Source organism: Sminthopsis crassicaudata, chromosome 6, assembly GCF_048593235.1.
Source record: "Sminthopsis crassicaudata isolate SCR6 chromosome 6, ASM4859323v1, whole genome shotgun sequence".
Lineage (NCBI taxonomy): Eukaryota > Metazoa > Chordata > Mammalia > Dasyuromorphia > Dasyuridae > Sminthopsis > Sminthopsis crassicaudata.
Window position 1 is genome coordinate 15,836,198 of NC_133622.1, and position 27,302 is coordinate 15,863,499.

General features: G+C 41.6%; 1 protein-coding gene across 6 annotated transcripts in view; it reads right to left on the reverse strand.

The window, feature by feature from the left end:
- Positions 1 to 435: 435 nt before the first annotated feature.
- CCDC149 (coiled-coil domain containing 149) overlaps positions 436 to 27,302 on the reverse strand; it is a 171,471-nt gene continuing 144,604 nt past the window's right edge. For all 6 annotated transcript variants that reach the window (XM_074275257.1, XM_074275256.1, XM_074275254.1 and 3 more), the window contains 2 exons: positions 13,694 to 13,810; positions 436 to 5,049 (listed from right to left, as the gene is read on the reverse strand). In XM_074275257.1, coding sequence (XP_074131358.1) covers positions 4,601 to 5,049; positions 13,694 to 13,810 — 566 coding nt within the window. In that variant the 3' untranslated portion in view covers positions 436 to 4,600. The remainder of the gene's footprint in view (positions 5,050 to 13,693; positions 13,811 to 27,302) is intronic.

A 27,302-nucleotide genomic window follows, 5' to 3' on the forward strand; every position in this document is an offset into this window, starting at 1 on the left:
CTAGACACAGCTGGTAAAGTGAGAAGAATGTTCAAGTTTGCACAGTTTAAACACAATGTAGACAATAATTAGAAAAGCTATCTTTAGACGCACAGAATAAGCTATTCTCCGAACTGCAGTGAATTTTTCCTAGTGTGGCTTTTCAGCGCCCAGATCCAGAAGTGCAGAAGAAAATAGAAAATCAGCTCGCGTTTTGGTCAATTTGAAAGGAGGCAAAAGACTTCAGGAAATAAAGCGGCTGATTTTAGATCTGAAGCCGTTCAGGGGAATGCATCAAATCTTTACATTCTCCATATTTGTCACGCCGACCATCTGATCAAATAATTTTAGGTGACAGATTGCAACTGATAAATTGCTACAATATGCTGGAAGTAATGCTCAGTCTGTGGTGAGGGTGGAGAGGAAGAATGACGCACGTAATAAAGACAATTAATCATCTATACCCAGGAAAATTACCCCATTTTTATTCCAGGTAACAAAAAATATAGTTATGATGCATGGTGATTAGAGAATCCAATAAAGCCAAGTCTGCAAATAAATAGAACTTTTCTTTAAATAAAACAAAACAGCAGTCGATAAAAAAAAAAAAAAGCCAATTGTTTTCGATTTAATAGATAATCATTGGTCTCTGCGAAGATCCCCAAATATGTCCCTGCATACAGACAGACTAGAGAAAGTCAAACTTTTCAGTATTCTGCAAACTGCCCTGTGCATCAAAAAACCCTCATTTAGGAAAGGAGTGATAAGAAAAATAAGGCAGCACATCGAAATCTATCATTTTAAATTGCCTTCATGCTGTACTAAGATTTTTTTTCTATATATATTTTTTGGATCAGCTGTAACGTTGAGAGAGGGGACCTTCTTCTCATTTTTCCTCCTTCTCTCTCACTTCTAATTAGATTCACCGCTGCTCTCCCAAACCTCTCCCTCTGATCTTTGGAATTGTCTTTGTCCAGAAATCCGGTGCTTTCTAGGTTGGTGGCAGGAATGAAAAGCACCCGGAGATCTGCATGCACCTCAAAGTGGGGTGACTTTGGGGAGTCTCAGCCTGTGGGCTGGCCACTGAGCTCTCCCACCGGGGCCCTTTCATCTTCCAGAGTGAAAGGGAAGGGAGGAAAAGCTGACTGGGCAGGGCTCAGAAGCAAAGCAGAAATAAATCCTGCTACAACAGCTACCTTTCTGGAGGGGAGGTCTACCCCCCCCTCACCACAGGGATATAAGGTAGAGCAACAAAATGGCCCAAAGTACCCATCATTCCTTCCCTTCTCCTGACTCATCCATTCATCAAGAAGCTTTTTTAGTCCCAGAGGGATTGAGGAGGAGGATGGTGATAGTTAACATTCATCGAGCACTTGAAGGGTTACCAGATAGTGTGAGAAAAGCCACAAAAGAGAGACATGAATTCAAAATCTCAGGGAGAAGACTAAGGCTGGACGGAGAGCCCCGTTCAGTTAAGAGAGCCAGCTAGCTGGCTTTGGATTGCTAAGGGAAGAAAATGGCTATATCCCCCAAAGCCACCACCTCTACTTCCTTAATGATACTTGAAATTCTGTGAATAAGAGACCGAGCTTTCCTTTCCACTTTTAGGGAACACTGCGCATTATCATATTCATGCTAAAGTGTAAATGATTGCTTTGGGATTTTTTCCCCCAAGGATTTTGGAAAATGGGTGTTCATTGGATACCTGAAGAGCAGGGGAGCGTGGGGGGGGCGAAGTCACTCCTTCACCATCTCGCCCAAGGCTAGCTCTGGGAAAAGGGATCTAAAACTACCTGCCTGGCACTGAGCTGAATGCCACCGGGTGCCTCCTGGCTAGAGAGAGCCTCGGGGAATACTAGTTAGAGGCAGGGAAGGATTTGGTGGGGAAAGGAAGATGGTGTGGGATGGGTCCGGGGCTGAGAATCCCTTCCCCCTCTTTTAAAGGAAAGGATGGATTTTCTCAGGGCTTAATTAAAGAACCACAAACTCTCCCAGACACTTGCATGTGGAATCTGAACCCATAATTTGCCAGAGGCCGGGCATTTTTTACCAGGACAAGAGGCAGTTTCAGTTGCAGGTCTCCATGCACCTCCTGGTCCACATTGTGCCCGGATGGTATGGAAAGCCAGGAAGCAATCCGCGCATGGCCAGGGAGACCTTCCTCTCCACATCCTCCCCACAAGGCCATGGAGCCCCTCCCCATGGGGCCAGGGTCATCTTCCTGACCAAAGCGGGCCAGAATGCAGCTGGGTGTAAGACAAGCAGGGACATTTGTCTTAAAAAACCAAAAAAGCATCAACAACCAGGAAACTTGCAATATTTTGGTGTTTTAGCCAAAAACATTACAGAGCAGTGTGGCGGGGTTTTAGAACAAGCTTTAAAAGTGGCTAAAAAGCCCAACTGGAAGCAATCCGAACCTCTTCTTTTACTGTCTAGGAATCAGAAAACCAAGGTGGGGCTGGGGAGGGGAGATGGGTACTGATATTGTCACAGCGACTCGCCCAACGGGCACCATGTGGCCAAGGGCGGTGGAACGCCCACCACCCCCTTCAGCCTGTTCACCAGTGGGGGCTTCTCCCACGTGGGATTCCTCTGGCTCCCTGACTGGGGCGCAATGTGCCGGTGTAGATGATAAACTCTGTTTTCCAGGAGTTTATAAATGGCCTGTAAAGATGTGCACCTGGCAGACTGTTGTCAAAACCGAGCTTGGGCTAGGAGAGATTTTTCTTTTTATTATTATTTTATTAAATTTGGCTCCGCTTGCCTTCAGTGCCTTTAAAGTGCTACTTGGGAGAGCTGAACATTTGCAGGCAGTTAAGGCCGGGTCCAGCAGGAAAATTACCTCTGTGGCTGCTGGCCCGCGCAGGCTCTGCAGCTGCAGAGGCGAATGCCCTCCCCGGGAAGCCGTCTGGATGGGGCCCAGCGGGGGAGGCAGGAGGCCGGTGCTCGTGGGGGGCAGCTCTCCCCTCCAGCGGCCGGACTGCCCGAGCCTTGGCCCAGCTGGGGTCACTGACCCCTGCAGCCGGCGGGAGTGGAGGCAGGGAGTCCCCGAGCAGACTCACTCGGCCGGAGTCTTTTTACTAAAAAATAAGGATTCCCCACAAAAAGCCAAACAAATAAACAAATCCAACTGGGAAACGCCAAAATGCCTCAAATCTAACCCTTGTCACTGCTCACAAAAGGGGCAAGGGGAGGAGTAAGCACTAGGGGGCTTTAGTTTGGTACCCTATGGATCTCCCCACAGTTTGGGTCCATCCAATGGCCAACGGACGGCCATGTCCAGGCCTGAGGTCAGCCCCTCTGTCCCTGCACAGGCAGACACGGGAATCAGGCTGACCACTGAGCCACATAATCGCGCTTTCGCTGCCGACATCACAACTTAATCTGCCCGTTGTTGTTTTTAGCTAGGTTAGGAGGAAGTTTCTCTAAAAACATAACCCTGAGGGAGCCCCTCTTGCTCATGCACGCTCTGAACGGGTTCTCGGGGTCCCGCTGACTTTCAGATGAACTTTCAGCTTCCTGAGGAAGATGAGCTGGCCTCGAGCCACGGGAGTTCCGCTTTCGCACTGTGGCCCGCGTCCCGGTCCAGGCCGTCCTGAGCAGATGCTATCTCTTCCCATCCAGGGCCTTCCTAGAAAGCCTGCACCTTGTCCTGGAGACGCCTCTCTTCCTCCCAGGGTTCAGGCACCTGCATCCGCGGGCTCCTCAGCAGAAGCCCACCTTCCCAGAGTGGAACCCGGAGGAACCTGGGAGGTCACAGCCCCTGCCCGCCCGCCATTTTGCAGAAAAGGAAAAGCGAAGTGGTTTGTTTCTCAATGACACAGCTCTGCTCGTTTTTTCCCAACAAACAAAAAGGACGAGAATGAGAAGTCTGAAAGGTGAGAATCATTTTCCTGGCTCTACTTTGACTTAACTTCCCTATATTCTTGCTTCCTTCCCGGGACCATCAATGCACCCACCGTCCGCGAGCATACTTATTTACCCCGACTGCGGGTCTGACTTTGGAAGAGGGAAACGAGCCCTTTCAGGCCGCCAGGCCCTCTCCTCCCACCACTCCCAGCTGCGAGACGCCGCCGCGGGCGCCGTGCCAGGAGCATCCATGTGGAGGAGACCCAACAAGGCCCTGACATGACAAAGTGTCTCGGTGGGCCCTTCGGACCCATTATGCTCAATTATGTCTCTCTTCCCAACAGCCTTAATCATTACAAATACCGGGGACCTGATTAAAAAGCCCATCAGTTTCAAGCTCTTCCCATAATTTTGATCGACAACATTAAACGTTAATAGAAAAACATCTTATCTCTAATAAAACAAATGCCGACACGAAGACGGATGGGAAAAAGCAGCCATATGGCGCGCACTATTTTCAGTGCCTGCCCGTGTTCACAGCAGTACATCTTCAGGAGTAAGAGATGACGGTGAGAAGATTGAGGGCCCGCATTTAATAAATCAAACTGTACTGTCATCGAAATACCTACAATTTGCAACAGGATCAGAGGGTTTTCCGAATCCCAGACTCGGGAGTATTTGAGGAGAGTCCATTCGAAGGGGTTGCTCTGCGGCTTAATTCTTGCCATCCCCAGAGCCTTCCGTGTGTTACACTTTCCCATCCCTTTATCCTTCATGTCTTCACAATGCCCGAGCAGCTCCCCTCCGGGATACCTTTCTCCTCTTCCGGGTCACAGCCTTCGGTGACTCGCTCCTTCCCCGAAGCCAAGGACTCGCCGGAACCAAAGGGATCGGGGCTGGACAGAGGAGACTCCACAGTGGCCACCCCCCTGACCTGGGCCGGGTCTGTCCCTTTCCTCAGCTCCTCCTGGGAACTCCCTTTCCTGGTCCCTTCCAGTTCTTCAGCTGCCTGTTCCTCTGTCAGTTTAATTATTTCACTTCCAAGCCTGTTTATTTCTTCTTCCTCAGAAGGTAACTGGGGTAATGAGGGATGAAAGTGCTTGCGTTGGTTCCCACAGTTGGGCTTGGCTGGGGAATTGTCAGAGAGCTGGGCTGCAGCTTCCTCGGGAGCTGTCAATGCCACAGGAACAGAAGAACTTTCATCTCTTTGCTTCTGCTCCCCTGAAAACAGAAGTAGGACAGCATCAAACTGCTGCAAGAAAATAAATTTTTATTTCCCCACACACGCCTTTAGATTTGTGTCTGCTGTGTGATTTAAAAAAAATCTAGTCTCTCCTGTCATAGGACGTTTGAAAAGGGAAAACTGGGATGGGAGGGCATGGAAGGTAGGACGCAAAAGCTAAAGGGAAGGCTGACATTCAATGGGAGAAAATGCTCCAGTGATTAGAGATCTGCAGTTATTAATGGAAGAAAGGAAACAGTTGTGCTTCTGCCCATAATCCAATTCAGGGTTTTAACTTAGTTCCAGGTTTCCCATTCATCCCCATTAAATTTCTAAATTTAAGACAGAGGTTTTGCCCCCACCTAATGCGCAGGGCTAATTTCATCCCGATGTCAAACGGCTGAATCTAGCCACCATCGAGAGCAATGAAGTCGTGGACAGGATCCCGGAGGCAACAATGGCCAAGGAGACGTGGGATCTCCTTCAAGCTTTGGCCTCCAACCAGCGCTAGGAGAGATAAGCGAGTTCTTTCCTTTTCTAGTTTTTGGCCTGAAAAGGGGGAGCTCATCTCCATCTCCGAGATCATAGAATCCTGGCAACTCTCGGCAGTTTTTCTTACTGCTCTGGGTTCCAGTTTTTTGGTCTGAAAAAGGAGGCAGACGTACAAAAGTTCCGTCTAGCTTATATTCAGTCATCCTGTAGAGCTGGAAGGAGATCAACTAATCCCACACCCAAAGGGATGTGCACTCCCCAAGCTTACTTATGTATGAAACAGCTGAGCCAAGATCTGAATCCACATCTTGGTTATTTGGGCTATAAGTGTACGTTATAGGGTGTAGGGTCGGGGCAAGAGGAATGGAGGATTTGGAGTCAGAGAACCTGGCTTGTGGTGTCCAGCTGTAAAGCAGAGGGGGGTAGAGAGGTACGAGTCCCAGAAACAGAAGACCTGGCTTTGAATCCCCTCCCCAGGTATATTATCTGTGTGACTTCCATCACGTCACTTAACCAATCAGCCCCAGTTTTCTCACTTATAAAATACGAGCACTGACATCCATCAATGGCTCCCTTTTGGTTTTAGCTCTATGGTCCTATGATTTTCTGAGGTTTGGTGGTTAGCATCCCTGGGTCTCAGTTTCCCTTTCTGTAAAATGAGGTTAGATCGTCTCTCATGGACTTTCTAACTCTAAATGCATTACCTCTCTGAGTCTAAATTCAGAACTTTTCCCGTGACATTAAGCTATCTTCTTTCCTAGCTCTAAATTTCCATGAATAGCCAACTACTGGGACAGGCTCTCTTTTCTTAAATGTCTCATGTCACCCTATTTGGTCACTCCTATATCTTTAATCACTTTCTATTATAGTGACCCATATACAGATCTAACAGTCTTTCTTACTTAACTCAGAAGCGTCCTTCTCCTACTCCCACCTCACCCCTAACTGAAAAAAGGCTTTCCACTTGACAGCACCTTAACGTTAGGTGCCACATTTTTTTAAAATCTTAGATGTAATAAATATTTCTTTAAATAGACTATGGCAAAAACAAATCCCTATAAACACAGCAGATATTCCTCAATTGGAAAATGGCTGAGTAAATTACAGCATATGAATCTAATAGATAATTCCCAGGTAAGGCAATTTCTTCTATCCACGTAGGCTAACATGAATCCAAAGTGTTCAGAATGTGTTAGAAGCAGGACCAGAACCCAGCTTTTCCTGATTCAGAGGCAGGTTCTGCAGTCACTACGCCATGGCTGATAATGAACATGATCAAATCAGAGAAACACTGAAAGAGTTGTATGAAGAGCAAAGAAAGCAAAAGAAGGAGAATGTAGTAATATAAATAACACTAAAACATGGAAATTATGATTAAACACGATGGCCAATCTTGGTTTAAGGAGGCCAATAATGAAACAAGTGTCCTTTCTTCCTGCATGTGAACTAGTGGTAGATAAGAAGAGAGAAATGTTCCCAAGCACTCAGGTATCACTGCTGCACCAGTTGATTTCACTCATTTGTTTTCCTGTGTTATAACAAGGAGTTATTGGAATGGGATTGAGTTGCAAGATAAACAAAAACCCCAGAAAACATTAATAAAGCATTAAGAATGGCATTACACTGACATTACTTTTCTTAGTTGGGCCTGGCATTCAACAGGAGACCCCCGGTTTTTTTCAGAGTCGATTGTTGCTTTTAATCCTAGGGCCAAGCAGGGATAAGTCATTAGAATGAACTCAGGAGGCCTTGTGGTGCCTTGGGACTGACTGGTTGGTGTTGAGCCAAAAAGCTGTCCTCCCATGGCGGGAATCTCCCTTGATCAAGAACCTGAGTTCTAATCCTACATCTCTGCCTAAAAGTGACTTTGGACAAACCTCTTCCCTGCTCTCCAAGACTCCTCTGTCACCTTCATCTATAAAACGAGAGGAAGGGTTTAAAGGCTCTTATCCCTTCTACCTCTAACTCTATGACTGAATGGCTAAATAACCTCTAAGGTTAATTCCCAGTAGTGAACAGGGTACAGGACTTGGAGTCAGACAGACCTGGATTCAAAAACTAGCTTTGTGATCACAGAAAAAACCATTTAACTTCGCTGAGCCTCAGTTTTCTTGTCTGTAAAATAGGAAGGATTGCAGTACAATCATAGGGTTATTGAGAGAGTTCCTTGTAAAGAGAGAATATTTCATTCTTTGTACTTTTATCCCCCCATCTGGCCTATAATAGGCACTTAACAAATGCTTATAAAATGAAATATAGAAATAGAAGGTAATATCAATGCAGTGTTTTTTAAAGGCTTTTTAAGAAGTTTTCATTCTTAAAAAGCCTTTAAAAAACACTGCATTGATATTACCTTCTATTAGTATATAACCCTAGAATTCTAAATGGTTTTCTACATTAACAATCTCTGCAAACTCTATAATATTATCATTAATACATAGATGGAGAAATATTATAGCTCACATTGATTCCAACCCATCACAAAAGAAAATAAGAACAAATGTAAAATACTGATAAAATAAGGTTAGCTTTTATCCCCTAATAAGGGATTTTGGTTTTATCTCTGCTAGTGCTAGAAAGAAATCCAAGATAGCGAGTTACAGGGAAAAAGGTTCTGGGATTGGAGTCCAAAAACAGACAATAAGATTTACTCTCTGTGCAATGGATGCTGGGAAAGTCACTTAATTTCCTGAGTAATGAGTTTGCTACTCCACAAATGAAGAAGATGGACTAGCTGTTGTCAGAGGTGCCTTTTGATTGCTTGAGTCTATTTTGCCTTCTAAAGGGGAATTGTCCTAAAGCACTTGGCCTGAACCATGCTTTTCCTCCATCACATTCACCCTTGGATCATGTTTGTATCTGAATCATTACCCAACCTCCCCATCCCACTTTCCCAGGAAAGCAAAAACCAGGTCACTTTAATTTTTGTATCCCCAGTGAGAGCTGTGCATCACGTAGGGACTTTGCAGGTATTTGTTGCACCGAGTTAAAAGGAAAGGTTTCAACCTCTTTAAATTCACTGGTTCAAGTAAATTTAAATTTACTTAAGGATAGAAGGCTTTTTGTGCATAGATGAAGAATGGGGCCATCGATCTTGCTCCTACGGTAAAAATTATTTCTAATACACTTCCTCTTTTTGTAATTCAGGGTTTCATACTGACTTAGGTCATCTGTCCCAGGAAAATCCCAAGTTGCTTCCTTGGAATTTCTGGCAGTGACGTTGCTGGATAAAGGCTTGAGCTCTAAGTTCTACAGAAATCCATCTGTAGCAATGGAGTGATGGGATTCCCTGCCAAAATGGCCTGAATCTAAGTTTACCCTTGAAATAAGATCTCCTTGAAAGGAAGAGGTCTCTGTGTGTGTGTGTGTGCATGTGAATATACGCAAGTGTGTGTCTACACTGGTTATAACCACATTATGATTCTTATGTGTCAGATAGGAAGGAAAATGGGGATCTCTGCTTAGTTATTGGTCTTGTTTTTCCACACCCAAAAGGGAAAACAAAAAAAAAAATAGTGAATTTGGGAAAAATCGAGAGTTCGGAAATCGCTAGGGCAATCTCATTTGCAGAGAGTAAATGATGGTACTGTTTTTCCACACCCAAAAGGGAAAACCAAAAAAAATAGTGAATTTGGGAAAAATCGAGAGTTCAGAAATCGCTAGGGCAACTTCATTTGCAGAGAGTAAATGATGGTACTTTCTGAGGTTAAACTTTTCACTAACGTGAGGTGAATAAACTCCTCCTGGAAATTACTCTTCTGAAATTACTTCTTCCAAGACACTTAATAGTATATCCCAGTGCCCTGGAAAAATTAATTAACCTTACAAGTTAAAGCCTAACCCCTAAACCGTTTACAATGTGTTTTTACTGTGTGTCAGATTAATCTTCTCTTCTTAATTTACATCTGAGTGAGGGTGGTCTAAATTACACTTAGACCCTTTGGTCCCTGCTGTACACTGGTGCCATCGTTCCAGACCTGCTTTCCTCTCTACTGAGTAGGATGAATCTCCTTAAAATGGCAAGCCCTTGAGATTGCCACGTGGAGCAATTTTTCTTTCGGGGAAGTGCCGCAGTCCTAAAAGGAGGTCAAAAGAAAGTCATTCTTGGGGAACGAGTCCCCAGCCCAAGCCCATGTTGGAGCCCCGGTGAAGATTTAACCTACTGTGAGAAAAAGCTAACCTTCCACATTCCCCCCTCCCGGCCCAAGTGCAGGGCTTCTAAAACCTCGTGACCCCAGCGATATCTTCTGAACGAGGGCAGAAATGACATATAAACAGCAGGGAGGTTTGCCTAAGGACAGTCTGAGACCCTTTCTTTTGCCATTGTGGAAATCGTCAAAATGTATTTTCCAATCCTTATCTGAGGTGAGACAAAAAGAAAGGCCCTGGAAATTTTACAGTGACTGAGATACAGCAAAGCAGCTTGGCTTATTTGCAGAAAGCAGTAAAACCGTCCAATGATTCGGTAACTTGGGAAGCTCGGTTCTTCTTAAGCTTCTGTATTTTTCTTTTTCTTTTTTTCTTTTTTGTTGAAAAAAAAAAAAAAAAAAAGCACAAATTGTTGCTACTCCCATGAAAGAGAATTTCTAAGCTGGCCAACAATGGGAAAACACATTATCATTAATAATAGTAATCATTCGGTGGATTATTAGCAATAATGCAGGGAATTGCTACCATTGATAATTATTAATAATAATATACATAATGCTAATGCAACTAATGATGATGTAATCAATTGCTATAAAGAAACCCGGCCATTGAAAAGGAAAAAATAAAACTCCCGCTCCGACAAACCCAGAGGCAGAAGCACCCGGCATGCTGGGATGTGGATTGCCCATTCTTTCCAGTGACCAGAAAGGGATGGTTATCCTCTTTTGTTTACTGGTCTTTGTTGGACTTGGTCACACAAAATGGGTGCGATTTGCTTTTGGTCTCATTTAATCACACACACAAGTGCCGCTGGAGCTGACAGAACAGTGTGCTTGTTACCATGACTGGCCACAATGGATGGGTTCTGGGACAATGAGGGCTAATGATGGAGCTTTGGAAGCTCTCATTTGGAATCAGATGATTACTTAAGCCTCCCTTGTGAAAATAATGCCAGACACTCGGCTTTTCCATTTCAGCTTCCGAGGCTCCATCTCAGAGCCTCTGCCTGGGGAAGAGGACAAAAAGAGCGGGGGCAGCTCCTGACACGCATGACGGCTGCTGCTTTACAAAGACATCCATCCATCCATCAATCAATAAGCACTTATTAAGCACCTACTAAGTCTCGGGCACTACGGTCTAGCTTTAGGGACGAGACAAAGAATGGTACGAGACAATCAAAAGAAATAATCCCTGCTCTGAAGGAGCTCCCGGTGTGTTGGGGAGACAACGTATTCACTGAAAATATTTACAGGATAAATATACACATAAAATATGAAAAATTAGAAGGGGAGGAAGAGCGTGAGGAATTAATGTTTGATTTGAAAAAAATGGGGAGATCTGTGATGGGGATTGAGGGGGAGTGTGTTCTAGGGAGAGGGACAGCCCCTCCAGAAGGTTGGAGATGAGAGGTGGGGGGCTGGGCGAGGAACACAGAAATCCAATCCACTTTCCACTTTTCCAGATGCCTGGAGATTCTTCTCTTAGGACTGCACAGTCAGTCCGGCTGATCTTCAGCTCATAGGACACATGGGGAACTGGGAATGAGGGGCAGGGGACAATGGGAGCCCAGCTGAAGCCCAACTCTGAAATCTCCTGGTCTGTAATTAGGTAACCTTTCTTCTAGGTCCTCCACACGATGGGTTCATAGATATTGGGCTAAAAGAGACCTTAAAGGTCATCTAGACCAATCCCCTCATTTTCCAGATAAGAAAGTCAAGGACCATAGCTGTTAAATGACTTGCCCAATATCCCACTTCCCATGTTTTTCCTCCTGAAGTGCAGGATGCACAAACACACACACACACACAGAATCTTACACAGTCCCACTGAATACTATGTGCAAGGGGAAGGACTAACTCATTCCTGTTATAACCCAGTACATCAAACTTTTGTGTTGCAATCTTGTGCCTCACAAACTCAATGCTTGGAACAACTTCCCAGCTCTAGAATTAGGAGGCTAAGTGAGAATCCAGAGCTCTTTTCCATCTATTCGAGCTACTTCATTCAATTCAATAAGTACTTATTGAGGGCCCACTCTGTATTCATTAGATTTACTGTGGTGGGCATTTTTTTTAATTTTATTTTTAATTTTATAATTATAAAATTTTTTTGACAGTATATATCTGTAATTTTTTTTATAACATTATCCCTTGTATTCATTTTTCCAAATTTTCCCCTCCCTCCTTCTACTCCTTCCCCTAGATGACAGTCAATCCCATACGTTTTACATGTGTTACAGTATAACTTAGATACAATATATGTGTGTAAATACCATTTTCTTGTTGCATGTTAAATATTGGATTCTGAAGGTATAAGTAACCTGGGCAGACAGATATTAGTGCTAACAATTTACATTTCCCTCCCAGTGCTTCTTCTCTGGGTGTAGCTACCTCTGTCCATCATTGATCAACTGGAAGTGAGTTGGCTCTTCTTTATGTTGAAGATTTCCACTTCCATCAGAATACATCCTCATACAGTATTGTTGTTGAAGTGTATAATGATCCCCTAGTTCTGCTCATTTCACTCAGCATCAGTTGATGTAAGTCTCTCCAGGCCTCTCTGTATTCCTCCTGTTGGTCATTTCTTACAGAACAATAATATTCCATAGCCTTCATATACCACAATTTACCCAACCATTCTCCAATTGAGGGACATCCATTCATCTTCCAGTTTCTAGCTACAACAAAAAGAGCTGCCACAAACATTTTGGCACATACAGGTCCCTTTCTGTGGTGGGCATTTTGGAAAACAGAACAGGATAAAATCCAGTCCCTGCACTTAAAGATCTTCTAGTTCATTTATTCATTCACTCGTTCATCCATCCATCCATCTGTCCAATATCTATCCACCCAATATTTATTGCATGCTTATTATAAATAAAGTATTATGTGATAGCAGTATGAAATAGCTAGAAGCAGGACAATTAGGTTTAACTCTTGGCTCTCACACTAGTTGTGAGAGTACAGAAAAATCACTGAAACTCAGTTTCTTCAACCATAAAATGGGGATAATAAAATTTTGTTCTTTCAGTTTTATCCAGTTATGAGGAATGCTCTTTGTAAACTTTAAAGCATTGTTGTGGTGGTGGTGTTGTTATTATTGCTGCCACTATAAAACAAACATCAAGGCCATAGGAGATCAAAGTGAAATCCCATAGGAATGGGGCAGCTAGGTGGCGCAGTGGATAGAGCACCAGCCCTGAAGTCAGGAGGACCTGAGTTCAAATCTGGTCTCAGACACTTAACACTTCCTAGCTGTGTGACCCTGGGCAAGTCACTGAACCCCAGCTTCAGGACAAAAACAAAAACAAAAAAACAAACAAAAAAAAGAAATGTCATAGGAATTTAGGAGAGGGATCATTTCTCATGAGGGTAAATAAGGAAGACTTGGGGGAGGAAGGTAATATTTGGACTAACGGCTTTCAGGGAAGAGAAGATTTCATCAAGGGGAGACAAAGAGGGCATTTCTGCTGAAAGAAATTGTGTCATTAATCTAAATGGGAAGGTTAGAAGTGGTCAATTAGATGAGGACTTCGTAAGAGGGAAGTGACTTTGAGAATGGCGGGGTGATGCCATTGACAAAAAGAAGAAAGTCCGGGGGGATATTTGGCTCTGGGGGAGAGGGACAGAAATGGAAATTTAAGAGGCTAAGTCTACTGAGCCAAGCAGGATGCCCAGACAGAGATGAAGGCCTCCAAGTTGGGAGAGAGATTGGAGCTAGGAAGTCTTCAAGTCAAGGAGAAACAAAGTTTTCTGAGACAGAAAACTAAGCAGAGAGTTGAGGAGAGAACTTGGGAGAAATGTTGAAGGGGCAAAGGACCCAGCAGAAGGGAAGATGGGTCAGGCCAGGAAAGTACTTCTACCTCCTACCTGGAGCTACAATTCCGTTTGTTCCCAATAACTCACACGTGAAGCCTTCAAGTTACAGAAGATAACATATGAACCAAGATGTCCGTGAGTTACAAGAAGAGTTCAGAGAAGGTAAACATCATCCCGTACTCACCATTTTTAGTGCATGTTTTGTTTTCTTCTCGCTGATCTATGAATTTCAGCAATGGGGATCTTGACCTCTGTAGGACTGGAAGAGGAGAATCATTGAAAGTTATGGTGTCTTTGCCTCCTGAAAAAGGAGAAAAACAAATAATGGATATTGGCAGGGCTGATTTTGTACTTAAAACTACACGACCAACTGGCTATCTGGACTGATAGTTTACTTTTTTATTTAGGACTTGAAGATGGAAACATGGTAGAGTTAACTGACCATGAAGTACAACAAGACAAAACTGCCAGCCATAAACATCTGCCTTGTCATGGGGTTCTATAAAAAGGCCGTGTGGTGTGGTGGAAAGAGCAGTGGGTACTAATTAAGGCCGAAGAACACCAAGACTGAATCTTGGCTCTATCACTGACTAGATGAGATAATCTGGGAAAGTCATTTAATCCCTCTGAAATTCTCTGCAAAATAAACATGATCATACTTGCCCTACCTCCATCCCAGGCTTCCAAGGAGGACTAAGGAGATAGGGATGAAAGCTTATTTAAAAAAATAAAAATGGAAAGGATGCTAAAGCCAGTGGACCTAGGCTGAGATGTAGGTTTTGCCATTTATTAACCAGGAGCAGGTCACCTGATTTCTTTCTGTCTCAGTTTCCTTATGCATTAAATGGATGATGATAACCACAACAAAAATAATTGCTATTTACATAGTGCTTTAAGATTTGCAAAGTGTTTTACAGTAGAGTGTCCCATTTGAGCTAAAGAACAACCAACACCCTTGCAAAACCTCATGAAAAATTAAACCCTATTCATCCACTACTCTTATTTTTATGGCTGACAATCTTCGCCTCTTATTTCTTTACCTCCTCCTGCATTAATCACAGTTCTTGGGAATCAAACCATTTTCTATCTCCATCGTCCATTCTTTCCCTCCACCCCACCTCGTCATTCTTCTACCCTTTCGCCCATGTCCTCTAGAACTCCTTCTCTTGGATCTCTGTCCCTCACAGTTCTAGTAGCCTTCACTGGGAAGTCCCAGCTACGCCACACGAGTCACGACGTTCCTATGAGTTATGACCAGATGAGTTTCAAGTTGGAGCTAAGAGGGATGGCTCTAAAGAACCCAAGTTACACTGGATTCTTGATGCACAGTCTTGCTGTTAGTGCAAAGTAAACTTCCTTCTTTGTTAAATCTCCAGTGACTGTTAAATGTTTCATTCCACACTGAACTTGAACTAAAGAAGATGCTGGCGTTAGTCTGACCCTTAGGACGCTCAGCCTCTTAAATCCCATGACCTGGTCCTTCATTCCATCTCTGCGGCACATGGGGATGGTCCCACTCCGGAACTTCCCACTATCCATTCCTTCAATCAGGAACCAGGACATTCTTCCCTTACTGTCTACTCTCTCCTCTTAAAATCCCATCTCTAACTCTTCATAAATCCTTTTCCTTCATCAAGATCTCCAATCCATCCATCCCCTCAGTAGTTTTTCAGGCCATTCCTCCTGTTCTGACTTTACCTTCCCCCTTGCAATTTCAACTTTATACTCTCCTCGCCCTTGAATTCCCCCACACCCTTGTACTAATGCTGCTCATCTCTTGCTAAATCTCAGCCCTGAATTACTCCCTTCACCTCTGTGGCTCCTTTTTGGGGTACTATGGGAGTAGAGAGAGTCACAATTGTTCTGACGAGGCACATTATAAATCCATAGTATCCAATTTCAGCCGGGTCCTCACTGTAGCAGGGCAGTCCTTTTAGTCCTCCCTAATTTATTCCATACCTCAGAAGTTATTCTAAAACTTTTTTTCTTCACTAAGAGTCTCATCCCTCTTCTTTCCTTTTCCCTCTCTTCAATTGAAGATCTCGCTTTTTCATTTAACAGAAAATTGAGGCCATTCAGCTTAAGGTCCCTCTTCTCCCATTCTCATCATCCCATAATCTTTTTGACATCATCCCTCTTCCCTACTCTCTGATAATGAGGTGGCTGGTTTTTTTTTTTTTTGTTGTTGTTTGTTTGTTTGTCTTTTTTACCAAGACCAACTCAATTTATGTCCTGGATCCTCTCTCCTCCCATATGCTCCAGCAGATTGCAACCTCAATCATCCTCCCACTCATCTTCAACTGATTCCTTCTCTATTAATAGCCTTCAAATATGCTCAAGTGTCCCCAGTCTTAAAAATCCTTTAGTAGATCTCATCATCCATATAAGATGCTGTCATTTGTTTCCCTCCCCCCCCTTTTTTTTTTTAACAAAAATCCTAGAAAAAGGTGTTTATTCACTGTCTTAGTCTCTTCTCACTCACTCCTCAACCCTTTACTATCTATCTGGCTTCTGATCTCATTGCTGAAATTGCTCTCTCCAAAACTGCCAATAGTTTCTTAATTGCTTAATCCAAAGACCTTTTCTAAGGTGGTCTCGTCACCCTAACTGCTGCATTTCATTTTGCTGACTTCTTTCTCTTCCTAAGCATTCCCTCCTGGCTAAGGTTTTTTGTTTTTGTTTTTGTTTTACTCTTTCTTCTTTCTCCTGGTTCTTTTTCTTTTTTTTTCATCCCTGATTTCCTCTCATCTCTTTTCCTGGTTCATCATACTCATCATTTCCTCTAACTGTGGGTAGGCTCCAAGCTTTTCTCCTCTTATTTCTCTACATCCATTCTCTCAGCAACTTTTTTAGCTCCCAAGGATCGAATTAATTATCATCTCTATAGAGAATGAATGAAGCATCTACTATTTGCAAGGTACTGTACTAAGCTTTGGGGACACAAATGAAGAAGTAAGTCTCAAAAAACTCACATTTTAAGGGGAAAGGCAACACACATGCAAGATATCAGCTGCAAAATTATGTGGAAAAGTCTCATGGTTTCCACGTAAAATGGCAAAGTGATATGAATGCCTCTTCTTTTGACTGATAAAATCATCTCCATTTCTGATGCTGGACAATTGAGTCAGTGTCAAAAACTGGCGACAAGACCCTGGGACTTCAATGCTTATTATGACTGGAGCACCTGTAGGAACAATTGCCCACAAGAGTCCCACAGAGTGATATATTTTGCCCCGAGCTTCAGCCTCAAATGAGCAACTGCATGGCATTTGGCCACTGGCACATGTCAAGCTAGGGGTAACTAAGCTGGTATACAGATGGAGCACCTGGCTTGGAGTCAGGAAGAATGGAGTAGAAATCCAGCCTCAGATACTTGCTAGCTGTGGAATCCTGCGTGAGTCAGAGAATTTAATTAACCTCAGTTTTTCATCTGTAAAATGGGGTCACACTGGAGAAGGAAATGGCTGACCACTCTAACATCTTTGCCAAAAAAACCCCATGGGCAAATTCTATGGGGTCAGATCAAACAACAATTAGATTCTTCATTTCCTCTTACCACACAGACCCAATCAGCTGCTGAATTCTGTCATTCCTGGCTCCATCGCACCTCACAGATGGATCACTTCTCCCTATGTTGATGGCTGCCACCTTTGTTTAAACCCTAATCGCCTCTTACCAAGATTATTGTGACAACCTCCAAACTGACTTCCCTGTTTCATAGCTCTTCCCATTCCAGTTCATTGTTCCTAAAAAGACTTCCCTTAAACTCAGAGCTGACCTTGTCACTTCTCTATTTAACCAAGTGGTTTTCTATGGTTTCTAGAATAAAACACAAATCCTTTTAGTTAGTTTTTAAAACCCCTTAATAATCTAGCTCCAGTCTATCTCTCCAGCCCCCTTGAACACTCCTTCCCTCCTTCACCCCAGGCCATACAGCCTGGCCTTCTCTCCGAACCTGTCACACAACACTTCATGACTTCTCCGGTCCCAGTTCTTCTGTCACCTCCTTTCAATCACTTCCCTCGCTTCCTTAAAGAAGCGGCTCAAGCAACAGTTTCTCCACGAAGCCTTTCCCTGTCATCTCAACCACCAATCTCCCTCCCAAACCACTACGCATTTATTTGAATTTATTATATACATATTTACATGTAAACTAGTTGTCTCCCATATGAGAATGCAAATTCCTCGTGAGCCCAAGTTGCTTCTTTTTTTGTATTGTATTCCCTAAGGCCTACCACGGTCCTGACACATAGCAGATGCTTAAGAAATGATTGTTGTTTGATTGCATTTCAATGATAATGTCATCATCCTTGCCATTACCGAACCTGCTGGCCTGCTTGTGAGTCTAGTCCATGTGTTCCAAGAAATTCATCAACCAGGGCGTTAGGGGATTTCCTTGAATTCTCCTAACAGAGACTGGATATCAAAGGAACATGTGGACAGTCCATTGGTTGTCACCCATTCTTGCTATAAGGTCGGCCCAGCCCTTTTGTTTTGTTTTGCTTGTTTTTCTGGTGAGACTTTTCTGATGCCATCCTTCAGACTTGAAGGGAAGACTAATACGATTAGCTTTATTACACAGATAAGTGGTTGGCGAATAGCCACGAAGCAGAATTATAAGATCATCTCTCTAGAGGTAGAAAGGCTCTATTCCACTCCATCTAATTCAACCTCATTGTCTTACAGATGACAATACTATACCTTCAAGAGTTTAAGTAACTTATCCAAATTCAACAACTAAGAGTGGGACTTGAACCCAGCTCTTCCCCTATGCCACTCTACCATAGATGATCTTTAAGGTTCCTCCTGACAAAATGGCTGCATTTTTGGGTTTTTTTTCTCTTGCTTGTTTTATTCTGAATTTAAGAAATAAAACAAGTATTTCCATATCAAAGTCAATTAAAAAACAAGTGTACATGAAATTGCAAATCTATTATGTATAATTTGTTATTCCTTTTAAGAATAAGATAAAGTTATCATATAACTTTCTTTCTTTTTTTTTTAACCACATTTAAAATAACTCTAGACAGTATGAAATCTGGAAGTATATCTGCCTCCCAAAAACCCCAGGACCTAGATGAACAAAATTATAAAATAATTTTTATACAAATAAAACCAGATTTAAATAATTGGGGAAATATTAATTGTTTATGGGTAGGCAGAGCCAATATAATAAAAAGGATAATTTTAACTAATTTATATATTCAAGAAATTAAAAGAGTTCAATGCTTCATTTGTAAGATGCCTGGCTGTTATGATCTGGGTCAAATCAGACAATTTTAAATATCGGGATAAAGCTTGGAGGACTTCTTTTGATCACACTTTTAAGTCAAAGGAATCATGGTCATATAAACCCAGGTTTTCCTTACACTTACAACAGATCCTTAAGGAGAAACTTCCTAGCCAAAGGGCATATGGAAGAGGCCAAACAACTACAAAGTTGAGAACAGAGTGACGATTACTCAAGTGGAGGGTGCAGCCACAATCCACAGTCCACAAAAATGAGCATAGAACCTGCACATGTGTGACACGTGAGCACTCACCGATTTCTAAAGCAAGGAAGTCGAGTACTGAGGAAGAGAGAACGCAATGTAATGAAGAGAATATTAGATTTAGAAACGGGTGGTACATTCATTCGCTAGCTAGGTAACCTAGAAGAAGGCACTTCAGTCCTATGACTCAGTTTCCTCCTCTGTACAATGGGGATAATAATTACTTTTCTTCCCTACTTTATAAAGTTCTTATGAGGAAAATGTTTTGCCCATCTTAAAACTCCATAGAAATGTGAATTGTTACGAACAAGTCTGACTTGTTGGTGAGTTTGCTCTTGCTCCGGATGGGTGAGCGAACGGTCACAGTGTATTGGCTGCCTCTTGTCTCCTGCATCCTCCGAGGGTCACCCCACAGCTCGGCCCCTCCTAATGACCCAGCTCTGCAGACAGCCATCCTAAAGAGGCCCAGAACAGCCACTCCTTAGCTTTTATGAGATGTTGTGACAAGGGAAGGACTCCAGAGGAGTCCCTGACAGCAGTTCTTTACCTCCAAGTATTTATTTTTTCATATCTAAAATAGAACTAATAACACTGCCCGGTCTACCTCGAGGGGTTCATTTTCAGGAAAACTGTAAAATGCTAAGTGTGTCAGGTATATCTAGTGATGGCTATTGACGCCAGAAGCTGCCCAAATATGCTGTCTCCCAGGTGTCTCTGTATTCTAACCAGCTCTCCGTCATTTTGCCTTTCCGAGCTTCCATTTTCTTATCTAGAAGACGGGGCTAATAATGCCCTCTACCTCACGGGGTTGTCATGAGAAAAGGGCACCTAAAAGGGCACTGTGAATGGATCCTTATTGTAAATTCGAGTTTACAATTGGCCGAGTTGCCAACATAATCAATTGTCCCTATTTAAATGCATCCTCGACCTGTGAGAAGGAAGATGGGTATTGTTAAATGAGATTGGACTATAAACTCCTGGAGGTCAATCTCTTTTGTTTCTCCCACAAGGGCCGAAGCTAGGTGTTCTTGAGCGTGCCAGGAGACTGAATCTTTGGCCCTCAAACAATACCGGCAAGACCATCATACACAAACCCGTACGGCTTCTTTAATTCTTAGCACGACTAGGCTAGCAAAACCCACGCTTGCCGGGCTCTCTCCTTGGCCTCAGTTCCCATAATTCTATCTGTGGCTTCCTGTGTAGAGGGAACACTCAATAACCCAATTCTGTTATTTTTTTCCCACTATTGGATCCCAGGTTCCTCATATTTAAAAGGAATGGGTTGGCAACCTTATTCCCTAACAAGTACTTTTTGACCTAGTGATACTGGTTTCCTGTCTGTTCCACAAATAAGACACTCCATCTCTTGATTCCATTTTCTCTGGCTATCACCCATACCTGGAAAGCTCTGCCTCCTTTGCTCTCACTACTGACCTTCCTGGATTTCTTTAAATCCCAATAAAATCCTACCTTCTATACAAGTCTCTCTCCCCCAACACCTTTCTCTCTTTTAGTTATTTCCTAATAATCCTGTATATAACTTGCTTTGTATATATTGGCATGTAATCATCCCTCATTAGATTATAAACTCCTGGAGAGCAGGAAATAGTAGATGCTTAATAAATGTATATTAATTGATCGACTAGATGATCTCTAAAGTTCTTTCTGATCTAAAGCCTATGAATTCACATAACCAAGACCTCTTTTTTGTTTTCTTGGTCAATCACTCTGAATCTCCAAGTCACCCTACTATTTTCCTGCTTTCCAGGAGCTACAAAATCCGTATATCTCACAGTGAGATTAGTTTTCCTAATGCATATGGCAAACTGTCAACAATTTCATAAAGTCTATCATAGAGAGTTCAGGCTTTAAAGTCCCCAGTGGGTCACTGAAGATCCTCTAGGATCCAACTCCGACTCACTTTCCCAGATTCCACTCCATCTAAACTGTGATATTCACCATTTACTAAACATGTGCTTGTTCTTTCGGGTTTTGGCCATGATCTTGTGCTCTCCCCAGTGGCACCTTTACTCATACCTTCGTTGAAATCCTACTTCAATTCCTGGCTCGAATGCTATCCGCTCTATGACACATTCATGGCTAAAAGATTTCTATAGATTGCCATGAAAGTAACTTATTAGTTTTCCCTCATCTGATTTTATAGCCCCCTATACTCTCAGAAGAACTTTTTGTATACATTTATTTGTGTGTAATTTCTTATTTTTTTTTTCTATTCAATTTTTAGTTCTTTGAAAGCAAAGACTGTCTTACACACCTCTCCTGTTTCCATAAGTGTTGGAACTTATTCTGGCGTCTTATTTTCGTGTGAAGATGATCCAAGTTAGGCCATCATGAAAAAAGGTTATAGCAGGTTCTGCTAAACTGGAAAAAGTTTGCTTATGGTCCCAGCAACAGTATGTGTCTGCTACCCAAAGACCAGTCTAGTGAGGTTTAGAGAAGCTTATTAGCAGAAAGTTAGTCTCTAGGGGATGAATTCTTTGATTGTGGTGTCCACAAAGTTGTTTCCCCTCATTGGCAATAGACCTAAGTATGTATTACACCACAAAACTAGATGAATGCTTGATTTCTAGATATACTGATAAGAAATTGAGAATCATGACAAAATAGCTGAAAGGGACTGTGAAGAAGCTCTACAGTAGTCCAACCTCCTCTTTTGTAGGTGGGGAAACCAAATCTTACAAAATAGAAGTACTCTGTTGAAGAACATCTAGGGTCACCCAAAGTCCTCAGATTGTTGTCTTTGACATCAGATACAAGACTTTGAAAAAGTCTTAGAGAAGACAGAAAACCCAGTTCTTGTATCTTCTTCAGCCTTTCAAATTCATAAAAAGTCAAATTCTGCAACTATCAAGAATTAAATTCTAAGATATAGACACAAATGATTCCAGTGAAGAAGGAAAGGCAGAGCTTTCTAAGAAGTGTGGATCCATAAGTTGAACAGCTTAGATTTTTAGAAGACATCTCTAGAAGATGGAAACACAGAGAGGTAATGGAGGATGACTCTAAAAAAATATAAGAATAGTTATTGGTCAACCTGCCATCTGGGAGGGGGGAAAGGAGGGGAAAAATTAGAACAAAAGGTTTGGCAATTGTCAATGTTGTAAAATTACCCATACATATATCTGGTAAATAAAAAGATATATACATATATATATATACACACATATATATACACATATATATACATACATATATATATATATATATACATATATATACATACATACATACATACATACACATATATATATATATATAGATATAGATATAGATATATAGATATAAAAGAATAGTGTTAAGATGACTGAATGACTGAAGTTCAGAAGAAACTGAGCATTGTCAATGCAAAGGACAATCAAAAAGAGCTTTTAAAAACTACACTAGGAGGAGGAATAAGACCAAAGAAGGAAATAATCCACTGCTTGATGTGCCTAGGTTGCACATCATGGGTTTAACTATTCAACTCTTATTTTGTTTTCTGTACTCCCTACCAAGGCTTTTCAGACGAAGGTGTTAGCAAAAATGGTTACGGGAAACTGAAATCCCAGAGAATATGGTAAGAGAGCACCTGGCTGTCTTCAATGAGTTCAAGTTACCAGGTCCAATGAATAACATCCCAGGTTACTGAAAGAAATGGCAGATGTGACTGCTGAGCCTTTGTCAGTGACCTTTAAAAGCTGGAGAATGAGTGAGGTGCCAGGGATCTGGAGAAGGGAAAATGTTAACCTGTTTTTCAAAAAGTGAAAAGGTTAGAATCTTCAGACTATCGGCCAATAAGCTTGGCTTTGAGTCCTGGGAAGATTCCAGAATGTATTATTAAAGGAATGGTTTGCAAGAGTTAGAAAGTTAGTAAGTAGGAATTGCTAAGAGCCAGAAAAGGTTTATTAAGAACATCCCGATGGCATAGAAATTGGAAGGAACACTGGCTTTGGGGTCAAAGGACCTAGATTTGATCCTCGCTCTGTTACTATCTGGTGTGACTTTGGTGGAGGTACTTAATCTTTCTAGACCTTCGTGTCTTCACCTGTAAAATGAATGAGTATACTCCAGGACCTCTAAGTTGCCTTTCAACCCTCAGTCTCTTTTGAAACTCATTTCCCTTTTTAACATGGTAATTAGCGGGGCAAATCAGGAGGAAGCTGTAGATAAATTTGCTTCTATTTTAACAAGACTTTTGACTGATTCCAACAATCTCCTTATGAATGACTCACGATGGAGAGATATGAGTTGGATAACAGTAGAATCCGAAATGTCCACGATTAGTTGAACGAACAGCTCTAAAGAATAACAGCTACTGGATCCCTGACCCATTACAAGGTTTCTAATCGAGAGTCCTGGGGGATCTGTCTTTTGCCTTTTTAATGTTTATGAAACTACTTAAAAATAACTTTTATCCATGACTCGAAAACATAGATGGCACGCTTACCAAATCTGCAGATGATACGAAGTTGGGAGGTTTAGTTTATAGAGTGGACAACAGGGTTAAGAATCTAATAAAGGTCTCAGACTAAAATGATGGTCAGAATAAAATGAGATGTAGAATCAGGAGAGATGGAGGATTCAATCTTACATTGGAGATTTTACAGTTGCATGAACATCAGTTAGGAGGGGGCAAGGTGACTCAGGAGATAAATAGCTGGGGCTGGAGTCATTATGACCTGAATTCAAATTTTGCCTCATTCACTTAGTAGCTGTGTAACCTGAGGCTGGTCATTTCACCATAGTTTCTCTTAGACTAGTGGAGAAAGAAATGGCAAGGTGCTCCGACATGTTTGCAAAGAATACTGGGTCATGAGGAGTGGAACATGACTGGACTGACTGAACAGTAACAAAGAGTGAGTAGCTTTCTCTGAATCTTGACTCCATATTAGGCAAAATGAAGTTAACAATATATAGCAGTGTAATAAGGATTAAATCCTTAAAGTGCAAAATCTTTTGCAATTCTTAAAGTGCTACATAAATAACTATGCTTATAAGTAGTAATAATAGTAGTAGGAGTAGTTGTAGAAGGAAGTAGTAGGAATAGAAGTAAGAAGTGGCTGAAGTATTATTAGTAGTAAATAGTAAGAAGTAGTAATAGCAATAGTAAATGGTGTAGTAGTAGTAATAGTAGTAAGAAGTAATAGTAGCAATAGTAAATGATGTAGTAGTAGTAGTAAGAAGTAAAAGGAGTAGTAATAAGAAGTAGTAGTACCAATAGTAAGAGTATAGTAGAAGCAGTAAGAGTCAGAATAATTCATAGTATGAAGTCTTATCCTTTAAAAATGATGGAGAAACTAACCTTCCTCTAACAGGTAAAGAGATGTAAGCACTCAAAACAAGAGCTCTGCTAAGCCTGCTTTATTCTTCCCCATTCTGACCACTTCTGAAATATTATTTTCAGTCCTGGATGTCATAATGACACTGATAGGTGAAAAGAGGAAACCAGATAAGGAGGAGATTGGAGACTCGACCATAGGAGAACAGTTGAAAGTACTCGGAATGCTTGACTTTGGGGAAGAATGCCTGTACAAAGTGCCTGTTCTCAATTGTTTGAAGAGCAGTAATGGGGAAGGAAGTAGGATTTATTATTATTATTATTATTTTGCTTGGTCCTAGAGGGCAGAATAGGAGCAACAGGCATGCATTGTAGAAAATCTGCTTTTGCTACTATGCAAAGAAAATTTCCTAATAATTAGGATACATAGGAAGCATCACGTAGTGCATGTTACTAGATTACTAGTAATAGTTCTAGAATATTACTAGATGACTAGTATATTGTTGATATTTATTAAATTACTAGAATAGTTTAGTAGGAGACTGGATAATCATTTGTTGGGGAGATCCTAGACGGGATTCCTAACCGACAAGGGTTGGGTGAAATAACCTCTGAGATTCTCTTTTTCTCAGATTGTGAATTCTTGAGCTTCTTATAAAACGATTTTACATTTGATTTACAGGGATAATCACCAGGTCAGATCCCTTTGAAGTTCCATTGCTAGTAGCCTTCTTTCAAAACTATCCACAAAAATTTAGGGAACATTCACTTTGAGCAGGGCCCCATGCTAAGTGCCCAAGAGTGATACAACAGGAAACCAAACTGGTTTTTTAAAAAATTTTTCCCCAGGGAGAGAATTTGCCTTCTAATGGGAAAACAGGAGGGAGATGATGTAAAATGTTCAACCAGAAAACCGTACATGCCTACAGCATTCAAAGGAAAGAGATCTCAGTTCCTCGGGTGAATGGGGATGTCAGGAAATGGTCAACAGAAGATGAACCGAATAGGTATCATTTGAACTGGATCTAGAACGATGAAGAGGAATCACTTTTTTTTCCAGCTCTGCAAATGATGATTTTTTGTATATGGGCTACCACCTAATACATGTAAAGGGGAATTCTAATACTTTATCCACTTTAAAAGGAGAAAGAGATTTTAAAAGTGGAAAGTTAAATTCTTTACATTAATTATTAGTCAAATACTCAATTTTTTAATTGAAAATAAATCTATCCAACCAATTCCACTGAATGATCTTTTCTGCTTGGTTTCTCCATTTCTTGGCACGTGTTGCATTGCGTTCAGAGAGCAGAGGCTTGATAATGTGGTCCCCTGGCTGCTGCACCGTGCCATGAATTTCCCTATGCTCTTCTGTTCAGATTATTTAGAGTTTGCAAAAACAAAAACAAAATTAAGGAAAAACCCAAACCCAAATATTTCTTTGTCCCCAGGTTGCAACAAGGGGACAAAACTAGCCTTCCAAGAAGCCCTCAAACAGGTTCTATTACTACCAGGACCTTTGGCCTCCAGTGAATTTTTATCCCAAGAACATACTCAGCAAAGTTGATATTGCAGATTGTAAAGAACTACTCACCTGCAGCACAAGTCTAAAAAAAGACCAAGGGAGCTCAGTCTTTTAAGGGATACACAAAATGGAAAAGCACAGTCAGTTCTACTTTTCTGCTTTTTTGGGGGGTGGGGAGGTTGAGGCAATCAGGGTTAAGGGACTTGTCTAGAGTCACACAGCTAGAAAGCATCAAGGATCTGAAGCTGGATTTTGAAATTTCTCGACTCAGGGACAATGTTCTAACCACTGTGCCATGTAGCTGACTACCCCATTGTTTCATCAGTAAATTACCAAAATATCTCTGGACAGGAGTGAGAAAGAGAGATGGACTCTCCAAAAACAATGGTATTGGTTGAACCGGGGATTTTACTGGCATGGAGCCCTGCAGATGAGAAAACTCCCTCTCCCAACATAGGTTGGTATGTTTCCTATCTAGAGTTGTTATTGCTGCTTCAGGTACTAAGACACTGAGGATCTTGGGCAGGGTTACAAAGCAAGTATATATCAAGGACAGGATTCGAATCTAGGTCTCCTTAGCTTCAAAGCCAGCTCTCTCTACCATCCCATTCTGCTTCTATTTTTCCATGTTCTCTTATCTAAAGAGAAGGAGATAATTCAGAATACCCAGATTCCTTTTCTATTTGGGGTCTTCCATTTTGTCAAACTTATTTAGGGTAGACTTTCTTTGTATCCAAGGTAGAAAAAAAATCAATTCCATTTTGTTTTGGAGAGAAAAGAGCAATAGCCAAACCATTTGCTAAAGAAGGAATGGGTAGAGGAAACTTTTTTCCCCCCAAAGATTTGCTGTCCAAATTCTATGATCAAATTTAACCCTACAATGCAGGGGAAGATAGGGAAGGTAGAGGAAGGGATATCTAACACTTCTCCTTCATAGTCTCAGAAGAAATTCATAGTTTTAGAATTGGGAGAGACCTGAGACATCATGGATTTCCCCACTCTTCCTATCCCTGATTTGCAATCAAATTAATTAAAAGAAATATCCTGGTCAATAGTGGTCAATAGGGCCTAGAAACAAGATGCTAGTTTAATGGACTTAAATCTACTCAAAAGTTCCTTAGAATTCATCTAATTCAACATCTCCATTTTAAAGAGGAGAAAATTGCAGCTTGGAGATATCCAGGGACTTGCCCAAGATTATTCATCTAGTCAGTGATCAAATATGGATTCTAATCTGGATTAGAATCCTTATCTTCCAACCCCTACTCCAAGGCTCTTTCCACTGTGCCACATTGCCCCATTTTAGTTTTAGACTTCTTCTCAGTCAAATTCTACTTATCTTTTAAAACCCAACTCAAGTCCCACAAATCTTTTCCAATGATTCCAGTTTATACTAATTTCTTCCTTCTTTGAACTTCTATTATACAATTTAGCACAATTATATTTTCTATTATTCTTTCAACATTTCATATGTGTTCATATCTTTTCTTAAATATGGTGT